This window comes from Lycorma delicatula, chromosome 2, assembly GCF_047948215.1.
Source record: "Lycorma delicatula isolate Av1 chromosome 2, ASM4794821v1, whole genome shotgun sequence".
Classification (NCBI taxonomy): domain Eukaryota; kingdom Metazoa; phylum Arthropoda; class Insecta; order Hemiptera; family Fulgoridae; genus Lycorma; species Lycorma delicatula.
The window spans coordinates 58,147,908-58,169,865 of NC_134456.1; the positions used below are offsets into that span (position 1 = coordinate 58,147,908).

At 34.1% G+C, this 21,958-nt stretch overlaps 1 protein-coding gene across 7 annotated transcripts in view; it reads left to right on the forward strand.

The window, feature by feature from the left end:
* LOC142318828 (spondin-1-like) overlaps positions 1-21,958 on the forward strand; it is a 173,864-nt gene that overhangs the window by 114,309 nt on the left and 37,597 nt on the right. For all 7 annotated transcript variants that reach the window (XM_075355352.1, XM_075355350.1, XM_075355356.1 and 4 more), the window contains exons 5-12: positions 1,056-1,200; positions 2,241-2,353; positions 5,206-5,299; positions 6,168-6,291; positions 6,669-6,799; positions 17,133-17,226; positions 19,471-19,569; positions 20,475-20,652. In XM_075355352.1, the coding sequence (XP_075211467.1) occupies positions 1,056-1,200; positions 2,241-2,353; positions 5,206-5,299; positions 6,168-6,291; positions 6,669-6,799; positions 17,133-17,226; positions 19,471-19,569; positions 20,475-20,652 (978 nt within the window). The remainder of the gene's footprint in view (positions 1-1,055; positions 1,201-2,240; positions 2,354-5,205; positions 5,300-6,167; positions 6,292-6,668; positions 6,800-17,132; positions 17,227-19,470; positions 19,570-20,474; positions 20,653-21,958) is intronic.

A 21,958-nucleotide genomic window follows, 5' to 3' on the forward strand; every position in this document is an offset into this window, starting at 1 on the left:
CTATCATCAAGCATTTAAATATTTCACTTAAATATTTTCAAGACAATCTTTCGAGTTCTTAGATCTATACTTGATACTAGCTGCCTTCTTTTTGGCATTAAAGTTCTCCTTACCTTCCCAGACTTTTTTAATAAGTGCATTATTTTTTCCATTCATCCACCCTTCATAATTTTACTCCCTAAGTAGCAAAATTCTCTTAATTTGTGGGATAATATATGATCTCACCTACATTAATATTTAATTTCTCATTATAATCCTTTCTGCCACATTCATTACCTTTTTTTTTTTATTCTTACTTTTCAAGAAATGTAAACAACAATACAATTTATTATCATCATTATGATTTTTATAGTCACTACTATTAAAAATAAAGAATTACAGTAATAAAAGGAAAACCCCTAATCAAACTCTTATAGAACTAAAGAACTAGGTCTATAGATCATATGTTTATGTATCCGAGGTTACTTAATTTTCAAAACAATGTAAAAATTAAAACTCCAAGGGGAAAGCAAATTAGGGCACATTAAGTGGTTTAAACTAATTTTTATTATGTTTTTTGAAGAAGTAATTTGAGTGATTTGATATATACCTCTCTATTCCTTTCTTCTTTCTTATCTTTTAATTTTAACGTGTGTTTTTACATCCTACATCTTTAATTATTTGTGTCATAAAGTAAAAGTAATTTACACCTATTAGTAGCTACCAATTTAAGTTTTAAATCAGCCAAAGGAATTGGAAAGATTGCTAATGAAATATTCATTGTTTCTATCAAAATAAATTTCTTCCAAAAAAAGGTCATAATTTATAAAGATATATAAGAACTAAGTTTATCTGAGTAAGGAGATTTAAAAATAATCTATTAGCATTAGAAAATGTTGATATTCATAACATCAAAAAAAAATTAAACTTTATTTTTCTAATTGTAAAAAAGGGCTTACTAGCAATATTTTGTTTCTGCTGATTTCTTAATAATAATTATACAATAGTAAACAAATGAAAATTCTGGTATTATAATTATACAGAATAAATGTATGTGGAACACATTTTTGTTATAGAGCAACAGTTGTTGAATACAGAGATGTTTGGTTTCAAGATGATGGACCTCTATCATACAAACTGTGTGAAAATGTTCAAGATAATTTTGATAACCAGCCAGTTGTAGTTAGAGATTGCTGTGCTTGCAATGAAGCTAAATATGAGGTTTGATTAAATAAAATATAATTAATAAATCTTAATGATTCTATTATTCATTAAAATATTTAAAAACAACTCTATATATATATATATATATATATATAAACACACACACACACATACATACACATACACAAACACACACACACACACACACATACAAACACGAGTAAATAAGAAAATTAATTTACTTTGAATAATCAGAACATGATAAAACATTATATTAAACAACAAGCCAAAATGAATTTAATAAATGTAACAGTTTTCAAAACACGCATAATAAAGTTTTCAGTACTCAGTACTCCAGCAGCCATCTTAATTGTATGTTTCAACAGCTCACACCCTGGCATCAGCTGATATTACTGGCAGGTCTTTCAGTCAAACACATTTTAAAATTTCTCTAAAATTATGTTGTTACATTTTGATAACTTAACAAAAGCAGCAGCAATAACATCAGCTATACCAGGGTGAGAATAGCAGACTATTTACTAAAGGTAGCTTTATTTTAGTTCTTAAATTTTAATCATTTACTCATTTAAAACATTTAATGATGAGTCTATTTCAATGATTCTGTTTCATAAGAAGCAGAAGAAAATCCTACGGAGAAAACAAGGTGAAAAAATACCTCTAATTTCCTTAAATTAATTTTATAAATTATTTTAATGATTAACAAAAATAGTTCATAATTTAGAAAACAGTAAAATAACTTATTTGATTTGAAAAATAATAACAGTTTTGAAAAAAGTGTCAGAGCAAATGATAAATTGAAGCCACACTTAATTAAAAAAACTATATAATAATTTTAAAGGTCAATAAACATAGTGTTCAATGTAACTGAAAAATAACATATACATAAGACAGACAACTTAGAAAAATTAGGAAGCAAAGCAAAAGAGAGAAAACTAGCATCTGATTTGTGGAATAAAGATAAAATTAAGTACAGTAAATGAAAATATACAAGACAAAACATTGTAAAATAAATTTATTTTTTTTCAAAACTAAGAAAGATCATATTATTCCTGCTTATAATAATTTTCCATTTACAGGTAACATTTGAAGGGCTTTGGTCAAGACATACACATCCAAAAGACTTCCCAAGCAACAGCTGGTTAACTAGGTTTAGTGATGTCATAGGAGCATCACACACAACAAATTACAGGTATCTTACACTGAAGTTAAGTTGAGAAGTTATCAGTAATTTGTAAATCAAGTTAATTTTATTATATTTATACTAAACATTATACTATATTACATTTATGCTACTCATTTTTCAAAACTATCAAATATTTTTTAATGAAAAAAGAAAAATGTTATTTAGGTACTAAATTAATTTATTTAAGGAATTTATTTTTAGTTCCAAATGTTCTTTTTTCTCCACAAATTTCTTTCTTATAAAATGTCAATTCAAGTATCCAAGAAAGTTCTGGTCTAAACAACTTGTAAGCTTGTTCACTTTTTTAGCTTGTTAGCTTGCTTATTTTAGTTTGCTCATATTTAAGGCTTGTAAGAAAACATGGAATAATTTTCTTAAGGGATTTTAGCCCATCGAGCTGTTCTACTGGTTGAGTCGTCATCCCAAATCAGTTGTTTAACAGCTGATTTTTAAGTCAAAGGTTCTGAGGTTCAAACTGTACTAAAAATTAATTGCTTTTATATGGATTTGAATACTAATTAGTGGATAATGTGTACTTTGATGGTTAGGATTTAATTAACTACACGTCACAGGAATGGTCAGCCTGAGTCTGTATAAGAACAAACCTCATTTGTGTTCACACATATCATTCTCATCTCATCTTATTGTTCAATAGTTGAACAGATTGCAACGTACACATTACGAAAATAAATAAAAAGGGTTTTATTTAAGAATGGAATAAAGCAAAATAATATAATCATACAAGCAAAATAAATAAAAGTTTTATACCACCTCTGTTTACTTCCCTTGGACCAACTATTCTTGTTTACTATTTTTTTCTCTTGTAAGAATAAAACATCAGATATTGAATAGGTTTTGTAAATAAGAAAAAAATTTGTAGTTTTTTAAATACAGATCAAAATTCTCTAAACCAGTTTATAAAAACAACAGGTTTGCCTGTTTTCTTTCTGGTATGTAATACTCTACAAATACAATGCACATTCAAAATATGCTAAAAAATGTTGAATTTATTTCCTTTCAACAAATCGTACTGCATGAAATTTCAAATGTTTTCTGAATGTTAGAATCAAAATAAAAAAAATTAACTTCAAAAATTGAACTTTAAAGAAATAATACTTTTTTAATACTTTAGAATTTGGCATTTTGAAGACAACATGAAATGAAAAACAACTGTCAATAACTTAATTAATTTATGATTATGTTAATTTATGTTTTGCAACTTCAAAAAAAAAAAAAATTGAAAAAAACATTATATTTTTAGAATTTAATGCAGTTTTTTGAAGTTGTTTGTTTTTTTTATTTACTATTTTTCATTTTAATTTTATTTAAAATGTGAATAGGCCAACAATAACTCAGGCCATATCAAAAAGAAATCATTTTTCCTATAACAATCAACATCAAGCCAGACTACAGCACTATTTTTATATTATACTGACAATTACTGCACATAGTATATCTAGTTATGCAGCATAATACTTCAGTTTACAAGAAAGAATTGATCATAATATTATGATATTTTTGACTGACTGATGAATTAATTCACTACAGAAGGTTTTGTAACCTTCTGTAGTGAATTACACATACAAGCTTCTTTGTAGAAGCTTGTATGTGAGAAAATGAATATAGAAATTTGTATTGTATAAAAAATGCCAAGCCTGACCTAATTACTATTTTTAAAAGAATGCTTAATTTAAGGGTTGAACATTTATAAGACTCAATTATAGTACAGTAAAGAATATATGTAGTTCAGTTTTAAAAACATTGAAAAGTTACAATTACCAAAACTAAAACATTTAAAAGCTCTTCCAATCAATTTATGTAAAAATTCAATTAATACATGATACAAGATTGAAACATGGACCTGTAACTTACTGTGATAGAAAAAAAAAATTAAGTTTTTAAATCGATTGTAATACGTTTTTATTTTAGATTAGAATTACAAAAACTTTACTGGGTATGTGCTGGCTTTTGTTTTAAATCAATCTTTAGACTACCACTGGAAGCTCAGACCATTTTTGCGCCACTGAGTGTGAAACATGTTTGGATCAACTTTTGAAGTATCTTTGTTGGTAATGTATTTAAAGTTGAGTATTATTAAAACTGAGTTTGTTCACATAAGAAATTTTATTTTATGCATTTTTGAAACATATTCTCAAAAAATATTGAAATGCAAAATACAAGAAAAAACAACAGTTATTTTAAATTAAATTTTATAAAATAAATCAAGTATCCTTTAAAACCTGATCCAAAGGCACAAAACATCCACTGCTCTCAGTAGAATTCTCTAAAGAAATTTTATATGGTTTTATCATAAACTAAATATATCATAATATTTAAAAATTGTTCAATAAAAAATTTATTTTTACAGATAAAATATTATCCTGTTGATAAGCTTTATTTTAAATAATACTAGCTAAATTAACTTTAATTACTTCCATATTCATTAAACATATACTTAAATATCTATCAAATATTACTGAATTTTAAAAATATTTATTTTACACTTATAACCCTTCAAATCTGTTTATTTTATCGATACTGATTTTATCATTTTATTACCTCACTGTAGATTGATCTTTAATATTTCATATAATCATTATTCCTATTTAATGACTTGACTACCTTAAAACTTTGCAATTTATTAACTCCACTGATCAAGGTTTCACTTGATGTTTTCAAATCATGGAGAATTTATTTTTATTGTCAATATTGCAGTACATCTACTAATTTTAAAATAGGCCTTAAATAATATAATTTTAATATTTATCTATAAATAGGTTTGATCTCTATTAACATAGATATATTTTCATTGTACCCATTTCATATTTTATCATATAATGTATTTTAATGATTTGCAGTTTCTGGGAATATGGTGGATATGCATCAGAAGGTCTACGCCAAGTTGCAACCACAGGAGCAACAAGATTGCTTGAATCAGAATTGAAAGATGAGGTAAAAACTATTTTAATTTCCTGACTAATTTTTATATATTTAATAATATCATAACAGTTAAATATAAGCAATTATAAATTTTAATCAGAATTAAATGACAACAGTCATTACAGCTGTTTTGTAAAGCTGAACAATTCAGGTTGAAGACCTCATAAATCTATAGTCACTTTCAATTGGTTAATGCGTTCTTGTTTAACTACGTATAAATGTTATTTGCCTACCTCAAGAAATGTCTTCAGCTAACAATAATGTTAATAAAACAGTAAATCCTGACAAAGGCATATGATATTTATTGATCTGGATATATACATAAAAATATCTACATTACTATTAAAGAGAACAATTTTATTAATAACAGATCATGTCTGTAAAGTATGAAATTATTATTTTTTTCTAATTTTAAATAATAATATATGAGTATCATAAAAAGAAATACCAAAATACTATTAATACATTGTATTCTTTTCAACTTTCTTATGATAATTTGTTTGTTTTATGTTATAGAAAACAAAACTGAATGACAACAAATACTAACAGTAATACACAGGAATTTCATTATCATTTTCTCTATTTATCAAGGAACAAGGAAATGCATAGGGCTAATGCCAGAAAACAGAACTAAAATATCAAAATCTGTTTGGATTATTAAAAATTACATAATTTAAGCTATGAAATAATTAATTAATTACTACACCTAAATATGTACATGACATAAATAATTATTTTAGAAATATATTTATAATTTTTTTTAAATTGTACATATTTTTCAACTTATCTATATATTTATCAGAATTATTATATTAAAATTTGATAAACAGTACACCTTATCCATTCAGTTTTAATTTATTTTTAATTTTCTTTGTTATAGAGTCAAAATATACGTACAATAATAAAAGCAAGAGGGATTAGTTACCCAAATGTAACTGGAAAAACATTTGCAGTATTTAGGGTTGATAAAAAACATCACCTTATGTCACTTGTGTCCATGCTTGGTAAGTAAGTACTGATAATAAAAAATAACTTTAATGAATAATAGATCGTTTCATTCATTAATACTGATAATTCATGACATCAATAACAATAACACTGAGCTACCACAATACATCATTAAGATTTTAATAAAAGAAATAAGCATATAAATTCAGAAAATGATAATATGTACACAAAAGGTAAGAAGATATGAAATTTTAAAAAAATGAAGAAAAAATAGTAAGAGTAGATGGAATTAAAAAATATTGCTTTTCAGTTTATTGAGGTGAAAACCTATTCAATTTACAAAAATAAATCAACCATTTTATTATGAAGAACAGACATTATAAAGAACATTTTATTATAAAGAGCACAGTTTTAAAATAATATTCATTTACAGATCCATCCCCAGATTGGATTGTTGGAGTTTCAAAGCTTGAATTATGCCTTGAAAACTGCACATGGATAGAAAACAAAGTGCTTAATTTATATCCATGGGATGCCGGCATACATAGTGGAATGACATACATAGTAAGTCCTATGTCTTATTTCTTTTGAATTAATATTTTTTTACATTTAATTTAAATAAAAATCCAATTTTTTGTCACATCTTAATTACTGATTTTAATAGATTCACCATCAATTAATTTTAATAACCATCTTATATAATTGTTAGTAATTACAATACAAATGCTATGAAGATAAATTCCCAGAACTAACGTTCACAAATTCCATTAATGTTATATCACTCTTTTTTTTTGTTATTGATGAGGAGGGAATACCGGTTACGTATGCCCCAGAAGGGGCAGTATTGGATTCGCAGCAGGTACTGCTAAATGTTATTAAAAGAGTGTTTGTGTGCGCCCTACCAACTAAACCCAACCACCTCACCAACTCCCCCACCTCAGGGCCTGATCCACAATAAACAGCCCCTGAAGGTGCCTTTGAAATCAGGGGATCAGGAGTCCCTGTGCTTCATCACCATCCTCCATCCACGCAAGTGCGGGCAAAGGACGGCTCCACAGGAGGCTGTTCATTCCCCTCACTCTTGGTCTTGTGTATAGAGGTCTTTACAATGGCTGTCCCGGGAAATCCAATCCTGATCTTCCTACTTGTTGAAAATTGCCATCAGCTCTGTTTGACCTGAACCCCAAATCCTATAGTCTTCCACCTTGGTTTTGAGTATGTCCATCACCATCCTCACTACTGTGGACCATTCATGCTGTCCCTGCAACATAAACTCTGTAATGTTTGTTTGCAGCCCTTCAAGATTGGCTCTTCTCCTTGCTTCGTTCCACCTAGGACAATCAAACATAGTGTGTTCTGAGATAACTTCAGAGGCACAATACATCCTGGTAACTCTCTCCTACAAAATTGATGTCTGTTATAAGTAAAATATCAACACCACAATCAATGGCACAATACTTGGCAGATATTTTCATCAGTAAAATAGAAATCAAATTTTGCCTTCACATAGGCCGCAAACGGGCATTTTCACATCAAACCTAACATGATTCCCCCCAACTAACTAAGCGAGACCGCGGAAGCGCGAACCCCGCGCCTAGTCTAAATTTAACAACACCGTTCGTGACTGCGAATTCCTCAGAAAACGAACGAATTGTAAGTCAAATCAGTGCTACACTCATACCAATCAAAATTATGTTTTACGCAACACAGAAGTTCAGACCTACACCCAATAATTCAACCAAATTAGGATACCTAATAAGGGGAACGTAAGCTCATTCCGGTCTGTGCAGGAGCCGGGGACAAATCCCGCATTCCCACTCGGTCCGATCATGGAGTCTCGCGCGGCATTACCAAGTCACAATCAGGGATCGCCACCGGCAGAACGAGGCCACGTCCCCAGTCACACGGAGTAACATATCCCGGCAGCGCAGCTATCCTCGCCAGTGGGAGCCACAAATCGAATCACAAATGATACTAATATAACCGTGGCACGGTGCCAATCTGCCTACCTTCAACTAATCCACTGCCTAGGCCGGAATCCTAGCCACCCGGGATCCTACCATGATCAATACCTCGATAAAACCCCTCTGGAGACCTACACCGCAAGGGCGGATAGAAAACCAGCCACTAAAGACCACTCCTCGCAGATCATTCAGTTAATACAGAGATCCAGAAAGGAATGTATTCTCTTACGTTCCCTAAAAGTTCGTGAACGTTCGACCTCATATCGGGGACATACATACAGGATGTGATCCACTGTATCATCAGCCCCACAACCCGGAAATTGAATTTACTCCCCCACACAAAACCTAGCCAAACTCGCCCGAAAGGCACCCCATCTAATTGCACCTAAATCACACTATCGGAAGTATACCACGCGTGTAGCTACTTGTGGGGGATTCGTCCGACCTGACCTGCCTAGACGCAAGGCCCGTTCTTCAATCTCCTGCTTTCGTTCTGACGTAAATAGGTTATTTACCTTGGAAATGTAGTGTTCCTTACGCTCATTAGCCAAGATATCTATTGGTTTGACTCCGTTTTAACATAGACTGCCTCACGCGAGACTCTTCTATAACAGCCAGAAAGAAGAGTGGCTGGGCCCGTAGCACGTCTGGGTAACATCTAAAAGCAAAGCGGTGAGCCCAGACAGGTGCAGCATATACCATAATAGCCTCACTGACACCTTTGTAAAGGATACGCATGGTACGGTAATTCAACCCCCAAATCGGGATGAACGACTCTACGGATTCCATAAAAAGCATCAGCGGCCTTTTTTTGCTACATATTGTAGATGTTCCTTGAACCGAAAATTCTCATCAAGGATAACATCCAGAATTAACAGCCAAGGGAGACCACCATCCGAACCCGGACTGGTCGGGAAGCAGTCAGTCGGCCCTGAGGCAAAATCATTGTGGTTTTCTCTGGGCTAAAAATCATTTTATGTTGGAGACTCCACAGCCAGAGTGTCTCACAAGCATGAGCAGCTCGGAACTACTTCGTTACGAGAATCCCTTCAATCATCAGCAGCGTGCCGTCACCATAAGAGATGACACGACAATCACATGGCAGCCTGAAACGCAACATGGAATCGACTTCTATAATCCAAAGAAGGGGACTCAGAACAGTGCTCAGAGGGCATCCTTTAGTTAAGGTGTTACGAATCTCCGAGCCACCATCACGTAGGGTCCGATGGCTGAAATAACTTGAGAGCACTTCTAATTCATTTCGTGTACATCTACGCTTCTATATCTGAAACAGGGCAGTGTGCTACCGTAAGTTATTAAATGCCCCGGATATGTCCAGAAAAATCCCTAATACATATTTGTATGAACTAGAGGAAGCAATATCCATTACCTTTAGTATGGCTTCCTCAGTGCTCTTGCCCGATCGGAAACCATACTCGTTGTCCATTAGCAAATGATCAGTGACCAATCTAACATTAATACGCAAATACAGGACCTTCTCAAAAACCTTGCCAATCACAGGCAAGAGCATTAGTGGACGGTAAGAAGAACTAACAGTAGGATCTTTGTCGCCACCTTTGAACAACAATACCACGTCTCCACGCTTCCAACACCCCGGAAAGTGGGCGGCGAAGAGCAACCTATTATAAATTCTAGTTAGAGGACCAAGAACTACTGGAAGCGCTCGGATGAGGAGCTCCACTGTGATACAATCATATCCGAGGGCCTTGTGCCGTGCCATACTACAGATCACCTGACGCACCTCTGCCTCAGTGACCTCAGAAGATTGTAAATCGGTCTCGAAAGCCGCGACTTTCCGTCTGACACGCCGGTGGTATGAAACCTCACCCACCATGGTGTCATCCGGGATCAATCATTCAGCAAAATATTAAGGACACGGTTCTTATCACTTACCACACCCTCGCGGGTCGACAAAGCTGACAAGAGGACATCTTTCCTGCGCTTATGCTCAAGGGCTCTGTATACAATGCTCCAATGATCTTTATTCCCGTGATCCTGAACAAGAAACGCCAGAAATTACGCTTGGAGGACCTAATGCTATAGAAGTAACTAGCTTTCCTTCTATGGTAATCCGCAGTTAGGGCCGCACGCCAATCGAGATCACCCTCTCGTTGCGCAGCCCTTCTGAGTCGATTCACAGACTGCTTCATTACTGTCAGATTACGAGACCACAAACCAGATATGCATTCCCGGCCAGTGCCTCTAGGAATGGCAGCTTCAGCCACCGCCACCACCGCAGAAGTGAAATTTTCTGCCAGGACATACAATGGTAGGCCGTCAAGGTCTCGAGAAAAAATTTCCAGTCTGGACTCCAACAAAGAGTAAAATTTCGGCCAGTCCACTTTCCTATGCAGGAAGCGCCCCTGTAAACAGGAAAGGGTCCCTCATGGCCATCGCAAAGCTCATCTGCTATTTCCAAAATTATCAATCGATGGTCGCTAGAACAGTCGTCAACCACTGACCAGTCAAGGATCCTGCCAGGGACGTTAATACTGGTAATGTCAATATTTGTACCTGAAAAGGCCCTTCGCCCGTCAACCATACCAATGTAAGTGACCAACTGGTCTGCATCATTAAAGACCTGAAAATTATGCTACGCTATGAAACTTGCAATTAAGTCACCACCATGATCAGTGTTTCCACTGCTGCCAGAATGCGACTTCGCATTAGCATCGGCACCAATAAGGATTAGACCACTAGCCACAATACAAAGGATCCATTTCCCATCTCGCTAAATGTTCCTCAGTGGGAACCCTGTATTGGAAATATGAACTAACAATTGTAAGGTTCTGTCCACAAATGGCAAGTCTGACCACAACATGATGCACGTCAGAAACCTACCGTATAAAGACACTATAAAACGACTTCCTGCACAGAATAGCAGACATACAGGTATGCTCTACACAAAACTTTTTGCAGCTATGAAAGCCTGGCAGATCACACCTAATTACATATGGGTGCTGCAGAAGGACAACATCGAGACTCCATTTCTCTACAACCTCACCTAACTCAACCTTTTCTTTTTCCTGTTTAGCCTCCGGTAACTACCGTTTAGATAATTCTTCAGAGGATGAATGACGATGATATGTATGAGTGCAAATGAAGTGTAGTCTTGTACATTCTCAGTTCGACCATTCCTGAGATGTGTGGTTAATTGAAACCCAACCACCAAAGAACACCGGTATCCACGACCTAGTATTCAAATCCATGTAAAAATATCTGGCTTTACTAGGACTTGAACGCTGTAACTCTCGACTTCCAAATCAGCTGATTTGGGAAGACGCGTTAACCACTAGACCAACCCGGTGGGTTAACCTAACTCAACCTGGACTACATAAGCACCCCAAAGGGAGTCGCCTTTCATTCCTTTCAGCTCCTAAAAGATAGGGAGATCAAAGTGGTTATCCGGAGCATCCCTTATGGGGCCACCCCGGAAGAGGTAAAAGAGGAGCTGACCTCGCTCAGTTACGAGACAGTTTCAATTAAAAAGCTGACGACGAGGGACGGAAGGGAAACCTCCACGTGCCTCACCATCTTAAAACGAACGCCAGCCACCAGGGGCATTTATGACCTGGAAAACTTATTCTACTGTAGAATTAAGGTGACCGCATTTGTGTCTCGAGGGGGTCCGCCCCAACGCCACAGATGCCAAAAGTTCGGCCACTCGTCGAACTATTGCCGCAGGGCACAGCTCTGCGTGAAATGTGGTGGAATCCACGACATGGCGACGTGTCTGAAGCAGCGCCAGGAGCCTGCCTCGTGTGCAAACTATAAGGGGCTGCACCCGGCCAATTACAGGGGCTGTCCTTAATATAGGGAGCAGCTGAACAAGCAAAAGGACATCCAGAAAACGTCCGCCGTTACTGACGGACATAGCTGGGCACAAGTTGCCGGAGGAGGAAAAATGAGCCCCCAGCCGCAGGTAGTTTTACCAGCGGCAACGCTGTGGAAAAAGTGGCTGTGGCTGTGGCAACGCTGTGTGACTGTGGAAAAAGGGGAATAACCTACCCCCACACCACCCAAGCCTAAACCGGCAGTAATTACAAAAAAGGTGGAGGCAAAAACGCCGAACAAATCTGCTCTACAGGAAAAAAAGGCAGCTCAACAATCGACAAAATCAAAGAGGGCGGCGGCCAAACCCACGACGTCTTAAGCCCCACCAAAAAGGTGTTAACGACCCCCGGCCCATCCAGCATCAAAATAAATATAACCGCACCCCCGAAGGAGAGTTCCGGTACGGATTTCTTGTCACAAGTGACAATTAAGGATGTCCTACCGGAAATTCTAGCAATATTTCTCCGCCTACTCCAAGCAAAATCTCTGAAGGATTGTATTCAGTTCATCATAGAGTGCCTCATGAACCTGATATCTAGGTATGGTTAGGCAAACTCTCAGACTGCTATAGTGGAACGCCAATTCAGTAGTAGAAAATTTTGCCGTCTGGCCAACATTCTAATAGACTAATAGACGTGATAATGTCGTCTGAAACGTGTCTGAACGCATACAAACAACTGACCATTCGGAATTACTTTACGTATAGGACGGATTGGCCAGTACGACCCGGACGCCCTGCCAGCGGCGGAACCGCAATTTTAGTTCACAGACGCCATATACACACGCGTGTCGACCTCCTCATTAACATGATGGAGCAGACTTGTGGACATGTAGAGCATCTCGGCACGGTGTGTCGGCTGGTTTCGGCTTATAATAAACCAAACTCAGCGGTACCCGGCGCAGATCTAGATGCCATGCTAGAAAATTGGGATGGATCCATGATACTCATGGGCGACCTCAACGCTAAATACGAGTCTTGGAATAGCAATCTGACAAGTGTAAGTGGCAGGTTGCTATACGAAAGAGCACGAGCACGCCGGTTAGACGTCATAGGTCCCGAGGTGCCCACCTTCGTTCATCGAACGGGCAGATCGAGACCTGATATACTTGACATCGCAATCATGAAGGCGGTACCAACTCCGGTCATGATTGAAACGATAGAAGACCTCAGCTCGGACCATTCTCCTATCTTATTGGAGTTAGGCCAAGCAGGTGGCGGCCGAAACCCCCCGACTATACACCGAAGGTCAGTGGATTGGAAAATGTTCTATGAAACTCTCCAACGGGATTACAGGCCAGCACATCTGTTCTTTACCCAGAATTACAGGCTGATCTCCTTATTACCAGTGTTGTCAAAGCTATTCGAAAGGATTTTCCTGGAGAGACTTAGGCGACATTTTGGGAAAGAAGTACGGCCTGAGCAATTTGGGTTCGGGGAGAGCCACTCGACGACTCTCCAACTGGTTAAAATAATTGACAGTCTTGTCGGAGGCCTAAAAAGAAAAGCGATAACGTAACCGTTTTTCTAGATGTGGCTAAAGCCTTTGACAAAGTTTGGCATAACGGCTTGCTATATAAACTCGCGCATACGACGATTCCCTGTCGCTATATCAGATTGATATGGTCTTATTCACTAGACCAACAATTTGTTGTACGCGTAGGGAGAACCATCTCCTCCCACTAGAGACATAGCCGCAGGAGTCACCCAAGGAGCAGTGCTTTCGTTCTTGTACTCGGCCTACGTCAACGATATGCCGCTGTCAGTAGGAGTCAAAACAGCCATATCCACTGGCGACCAAACTGCTAATTTTTCGGCTATATGTCCTGCGATTCTAACATATGTTTACCCGGCGTGGGAAGCTTTGTTGAACTCCACGCTTCAAAAGAAATTAGGAGCTGTCCAAAACATAGCGTTGCGGACGATATTGGAGCTTATGAAAACTCTTCAACAATTGGGTTCATACCCTCCCGGTTGGTCACCCCTACATCCATTTCGGAACCTTCATTGTCTGAAACAGTGTTCAAGGAGATCGAAGAAAAAAGCTCTAGCCCCCTCCATCATCTAGGCTTTTTACCTATCTCTCTAAAATTGGTTATAGTTCGAGATCCCTGACCTAACAGTGTACAAACAAAGTGCTCACTGTATTCCTTGTATCCAGAAATGTTGGGCACAAACCCACAAGCGTGACAACTACCCTCAGTGAGGCACGGGCATCTGGAGTCCTGTATTTTCCTGTCACTCTTTGCACCTCTTTGTCAATACTGGATCAAATGCATGAAATCAAAGATCAACATACAATTACAGATTATGGCCCCTGCTCTAAAAGAGCACAAGCAGGACTAAGGGTACTAGGGTACTAAGGGTAAGAGCAAAGGGTAAGGCCCCTTTGCTCATAACAGGGACTTACGACAAGGAGTCATTGCCACTCTTTTCGCTGTGTTGAGGTGGGTGCTCAAACAAATCATGCACCAAAACACTCTGAATCCGATTAAATGAGATGAATCGTCTAAACAATAAAGGCGCAAAACCATTGTAATAGTTCTTAGACTCCAAGATTATGAAACTGGGGAATGAACTCGCCTACCAGCTCAAAAATATCACTGAAAAAGACTTTAAACAGCGCAAATACTCTGCTCGTGAAAAGAGACCAGAGTATTCATTTAACTGCAGTCAGCTTATTGGCTTCATTAGCGGGTAGCATAACAGGGGAATTTTGAGTGTTACCATATGCAGGTCTTAATGAAGTTATCTTGGCCGAGGTAGTATCATTAAGGGCCTTACTAACTGCAGCCAAGACTCCTCCCTTGTGACTTCTGCATTGAGATCTTTAACATGTACTGCAAGTAAATCTAAATGCAGTCTTATCAGCCACAATAGCAATCAGCACACCATCGTTATTTGTTCGTTAAGAGTTTAAGGTGTTGTAGAACCCTCTTTAATCTGAACCTATAGGTCATCATCCCTGCCCCGCCATATTGACAAGATATATCTGGCCAGGTCCTCACCGATGAATGTTTTAACCTTCCAAAGGAGGTCAGAATAAGAGGCACCCTATTGCCTCACCACCACAGTAGATGTTTTAGAGCCTTCCCTCTGTCCCCCAGACTTACAAGGTTCAGTAGCAAGATAAAGTTTGAAGTCAGATTCCTGCCACCTGGCCTAGAACTCTACGGTCTTTCGCACTTATTGCCCAAGTTACCCTTGGTAGTGGAGAAAACCAACTGGTGTTTCTCCACGTCTAGTATTCTTTTAAGACCTAAAAGAATACTGTCAACAATATCGACCCCCTCGCTTTCTACCACCAATACATAACAGTTTTCATTTACAGTCAAATCTTCGACCTCATCAATGACCGAAACTGAAGACATATTCCTTGCTACCAAACCAGGAGTGAGCCCACCCTTGTTTAGCCTGTTACTGGGAACCACAGTACAAACATGCCTTGCAAAGGCACTCGTTTTTATCAGCGAGTGTATTCAAAATGTATACATTAGCATTTGAACCATTGTCACTTGGTATGCCAGACTCTTTGGTAATCCTCTGAAAGGCCTGATTGGGCCAGCATCAAGGAACCACCTGCTTTAATTCATCAGGGAACCCAGATTTAAGGATCTCCTGCAAAGTGGATAGGTTGGTCTTAGTGGTTTGAGTATATTTATCCTCAAAACCTGACTTCTTATTAAATTAATCAGAAACCTCTGCCACATCTCTGGCATGGAACAAAATCCTCTGGGCCACCTCCGTAACTTCAACTATAAGTTCAACCAATCCTTTAACCTCCCCTAGCAGAATCTGTATTTCGAGAATACTATCCCTGTCAGAATCACTGCTAGACTCACCCCTCCTTTTTCTTGAAACCTTCCCATCAAACACCCACAACCTGCATTGCACAACTCGTGATGTCAACAGGATTAGCAGTCCGGGCAGGACCACACTTAGAAGCTGGTCCAGGCTTAGTCGCATCCAATTTTTTAGGCACCATCTAAAAATAAGAAATAACTTTAAAGATAAAGCTATTATTACAGTACTCTCAGTTAGATATAACACACTAAAATAAAATAAAAATAAAATAAATAAATTCAGGTCCGATAAGAAATAGATTTAAAAGTAAAGCTATTATAACACTACTATTAATTATAGATAACACACCACTAAAATAATTAAAATTAAAATTACAAATAAATTAATCTCCCTCTTGGCAAGTTAACTACCCGGCTACCTGCACTAACATAAAATGCTAGTGCAAGCAAAAATACATCTTCTAGCAATTGAAAGTATTATTTAACAAAATAAAACTTATAAAAAACAACCAAAAAACTGGTTTAAGTTGTGCACTCCTGCACAACTTAAACCAAAAAAAGTTTGGTGCACACCTAACAGTATATAGACTAACACAGCCACACCTGAAAAATCATTGACTCTAAGAAAAACATCCTAAAGAACTCTTGGATTCATGGAGCCAACAGAAAGACGTCTGAACTCTCTGACCTCAAGCCAGATTCTAATAATATATCAATCTGAATTCATTCATTTGTCACTGTAATACATAGCTATAAAGAAAAACGATAGTGAAAAGTTTAAATTTGAAAAAGATAAATAATGAAAAAAGAATAAAAAAGTATACTTTTATTCAAATAAAAATATTGTAGATTCAAGAATGCTGGATGTAGTTTCACTTTTTTTATTAGCTTTGCTAATGATCAGTCTCATTAAGCAATCAATATAATCAATCACTTACAAAAAATTTTTTTTTACTGTAGTAAGTTTTTGAAAGCTAGCCACTGTTACTAGCTGCTCATATGAAGCACTCATTTTTCTATCATTTAAAGACTACATCAGTGAACAATTTTTCACATTCCAAGTAAAACAAAAATAAATTATGATATTAAATATTTAATAAGTAAATAACATCTTATATGAAAAAGCAATGACTTCATGAATTATAGAAACAGAAATAAAGTAAAATAATATACTGTAAAACTGTATAAATTTGTTATCTGTCAACAAACACAATTCCAATGGTATCCAACTTCTAATAACGCAATACAATAATTTTTTTTTTTTTTTATGATTTCAGTCACCAGAACAACCAACTGTACCACAAGAAAGAATAAGAAAAATTAATTCTTCATATCCAAACGATAATCGATCACCATTTTATGATCCCACCGGTAAGCTACTTTTGGTATAGTTCAGAATCTAATAATTATGAAATACTGGCACAAACCAGCTTATTTCTCTTTGCCAGTATTTTCAGGATGTTAGCAAACAAAAGAAAAGTGGGCTACAACTGAGTCGTTTGTCTTTAGCTTTTGTTTAATGGACACTGGTACAGTTATAATTTTTACAACTTAAACTATAGTTTAAGTTGTAAAAATGTTAAGTTGTATGCACTTCTGCAGAATTAAGTATATGTTTTCAGGTTATAATAATTGAACCACATAAGATTGAACCTTGTGCGTGGTAAATGGTAATGGAATTTTGTAACGTACAAAAAATGCCATTCCTGACCGGAATTTGAACACAGGACCTCCAGATGAAAGGCCAAGACACTACCACTCCACCAAGGAGATCGATGATATTATGTTATTAGTATAATAAATTCATTTCAAAATATTTTTAATTATTTTTTATTTAACCTTGATTTAACGCTTTATTTTACAATTTTTATGAGCCACATTATTTGTTACAAGATTTGAAAAAACTAATTTCTGGGTAATATTTTATGTTCAGTAACTAAGAAACCTTTAATTAATTACATAAAATCTATTTTTCTATCCACTTGTAATAAATAAAAGTGAAAAAAAGCTATTGAAACTATTGCAAAAGAAAAATACATTTTACTAAATAATCTTTTTCCTAAAATCAAATGTTAGTCTTAGTTATAAAAGCAAACCATTAGTAAACTATTAATATTACAAATTACGTTAAACTAAACATTTTTAAACATCAAACCAAATTATATTCAATAAATACAGAGAGAAAACCTTATGAAGTGAGTTTAAAAAATTCAGTTCATATTTATTAAGTTTGGTAGTGTCTGTCATAGACACTGCCAAACTTTATTTTAAGTAGTTTAAAATTTTACGTAAATTCATCACTAACTGCCATGGACTAAAAAAAAACAACATAAATTATATAGGTTTGGTTACTTGAACAAAACTTGCCCATAAATTGTTAATTTTATTTGTCTCTCCACAAACCTAAAAAATAAAGCAAAATTTACAGGCAGCATTGTTATAATCATCGTTAGAACTTATTATGAGACTTAACACCACATGGTAGTAGAGCAATAAACAGCTGGTTAATTGCAGAAATTATTTACAACTACAGAACTTAAATTTCTTTTTTCCTTTCTTTCACGTAAATTTATTTCTTTATGATTTATTTAACAAATAATTGATAAAATAGATTGATTCTACTATTGATTTATTTAATAAAATAAGAAATCTTATTATTAGAAATAAATTTTGATTACACAATTGTTAAAAACAGTCTCAAAATAATTAGTGAAATTATTGATTAATAATAATCATGTCTTAAACCATTAATGCTTACTCACTTTTAGATAAACAAAACCTGTTCATTCAAAATATCTTTTGGAGATAATTATTACTGTTTTCTTTAGTACAGCTTCTGGTATTCCTATTTTAAAAAATACCTCTAATAATATTATCAGACTTCAATGAAAATGTATCTCTTCTATAATTATGTTAATAATTGCACTGTCTAACAATTATATAACCATCTTATATAATTTTCTGTAATTACAATCACAGTACACAAGTGCTATGAAGATAAATTCCCAGAACTAACCGTTCACAAATTCCATTAATGATTAATCAATCTGAAGTCGTTCGTCATTGTAATAAACAGAAAAACAAAAATGAAAAGTTTAAATGTGAAAAAGATAAATAATGAATAATAATAAAAAAGTATACTTTTATGCAAATAAAGATAGTGTAAATTCCAGAATGCTGGATGTAGTTTCACTTTTTTATTGGAGTTAATTTCGCCAATAAAACTCCTATGTTTATTGACCCCTCAGCCTTTTGGAGTACAAGTTCTAATAATCTGAAAGTTACTCATTTAGAGTTTTTAATATTAAAAAAAACTCATTTTTCATTAAAAAAAATTGTTTTATGAAAACATATGATTTTACTACCTGAAAAGTTCAACTTTTTTATCAATTATAATGCAAATACAGAATAGCTTATTATTTTTGCAGTAACTATTCAATATCAATGAAAATAAATTTTTAGGAGGCAGTAAAAATGTTTGTAGAATCAATAAAAATTTTATTTAAAAATTCATAGTCAATTCGTGGCCAGAAAAAATGTTATAAATGCTAGTTTTTATTGCAAAAAAATTATTCTATTCATAATGATGAACAAATAGTTCAATATTGTTTGCAGGAGAAGAAATGAAACCATTGGCAAGGTTATATTTGAATAGGCAACGAACCTATGAAAGGAGCTGCTCAGAATCTGGTGAAGCAACTGAGGATGAAGATGGTAATGCTTTTGTATTATGATTTTTTTTGAAAATATATTATTACAAAATTAGATTAGAAGGCTTTAAGATTCAAGGCTGCCCCATTTATCTTAAATGCTTATCAGCAATTCTTTTCCATTTGTTTCATTGAGAACCATATGTTTTCTGCGGTCTATTAAAGTTGTAGAAGCTAGTAAGATTGAAGTGAAGTGAAATTATTTAGTTAGAACTTAAACTGAAGTGCAGCAGCATTCAATCAAAAATGTAGAAAAAATAATAATTTGAGGATTTAAATTGAGGAACAAATTACAATAATAGTTATGTAATGAGTATACAGTCCAGCGTAATTGGATTGGAATCTAGATGCTCTTAATTCTAATGGTTGGTTAATTTGGAGATTTTTTATTAATATACATAATTTAAATTTATCTGATTGCTATGCTGATTTAGTAATTATTAATGTTAATATTATAAACATTAATTAAATTCATTAAATATTAATGTTAATATTAACTTTAACAAATAAAATGGATGCTATTTTTTAAACAACAGCTAGTTTTATTTAAATAGAAAATGAATTCAAAATCAAGATACATAAGTGAATATTATATATTTTAAATTTGTATTTGATTCTAAAAAAAAGTCAAACATAATAGCTCCAAGTTCCCCAGAAATTATACTTCATTTAAAAAAAAAAAAAAACAAGTAATTTTTTAATTTGTTTTTAACAATTTCATTAGAAGTTTTCAGTTTCCTGATATTACTTTTTTTTGTATAATCAAATGTAATTATTAAAAGTAATTCATCAATTTGCATTTTAATCTTCATTTCAGTCTTAAAATTAATTCCAAATAAAAAAAAATTAAGAAAATATTTTATACAGATGTTTTCATTAGTTTATTTAAATAGTTTTTGCTCATTACAGCATGTGAAATCAGTAGACAATGGTCAGAATGGAGTGCCTGTATACCAACTGAAAATTGTGGCAGTGGTTTCCAAACAAGACAGAGAGAATACAAAGAACCAGAAAAAGCAGGTACTTTGTTGTGTACAGAACAAGTAACACAAAGAAGAAATTGTACTACTCCTGAATCCACCTGCGGGTCAGTACAGTTTTTATTTAATTATAATTGCTATGTTCAGTATATACAATATTACTTGTCAAAATAATTAATAAATAAAATATAGTTAATAGACTAATTAATAACTACAGTTTTAATTATATAAATTATCAAAACTATTAAGATACGATCATTGTTAAAGAAGAAATAAATTTAAGAAATGGCAAATTTTTAACTTTTGATGACTATTTAAATATTAAACACAAAATAGAATGCCTAATATTATAACAGGTTAGTTCAAAATAAAGTATATTCTAAAATAGCTAATTCCTGTATGATATTTCAAATTATTTTAATTGTTTGGTAAGCAGTAGTAACAGACTAAACACAATTAGATCATGAATTATAATAAGTAAACATTAAAGTAATACCCATAAATTTCTCTCTTGTCCTCAGTTACCCTAGAAAGCAAGATAGAAGTTTAGGTTACTGATTATGTAAATGCAGTGATGTTAGGGTTGCAGCCTATTTTTTTTTTATTTTTTAGATAAAATAAGAAGTATGTAAAAGTATAGCTGAATTTACAGTAATAAAATTTGAAATAAATTTTTCTCACATGCAGTTGTATTACGCTTCTGCTTTTTCTTCTGTACATACTGTATCAATTCAAGCATAATTTTTACAACCTATAATTAATATTAATATCAATCCATTTTTGGATGTAAGAGGTTAGCTGAATCTTTTACTTGAATACTTCATGTAAAAAACAATTCGGTTTTAGTAAAGGTACATTTATAATAAATGATATAATGAAATTTACTGTTTTTATTTATGATAAGAATGATATTAACAGAAAGGTAACAAGAAATTTTCTTGACTTGAGCTAACTGCTTGATAGCTTGATTTATGGGATACTTCATTAGAAATTAGTTAAATATGGTAACATGGAGTAGCATAAAATTTAATAAAAGTTATATGAGACCAACATATATATAAGTTGTAACACATTACATATTTCTCTTCTATATTGAAATGTTTCTCAAATGCAACATTTAACAAGAGAAAGAGTGGTAAATTTGGTATCCATACATCTATTAATGGTCCCTTATTTGTTAATAATACACCTGATAAAATGTAATATGGAATTGTGCAATTTTAATTTTATTAATTAACACCTGTCTACTACAGAGAGTCTGCAGTAGACAGGTGGCAACGACTGTATTTCTTAAAGTGGGCTGGTATATACATGAATGAATGGTATCACTGATGAATGAAGGGACAGAACAGCTCTCAGGATAAGGAGCTCCAACCCTGCAAGTGCCAATGGCTTTTTTAGAGGGTGAATGAG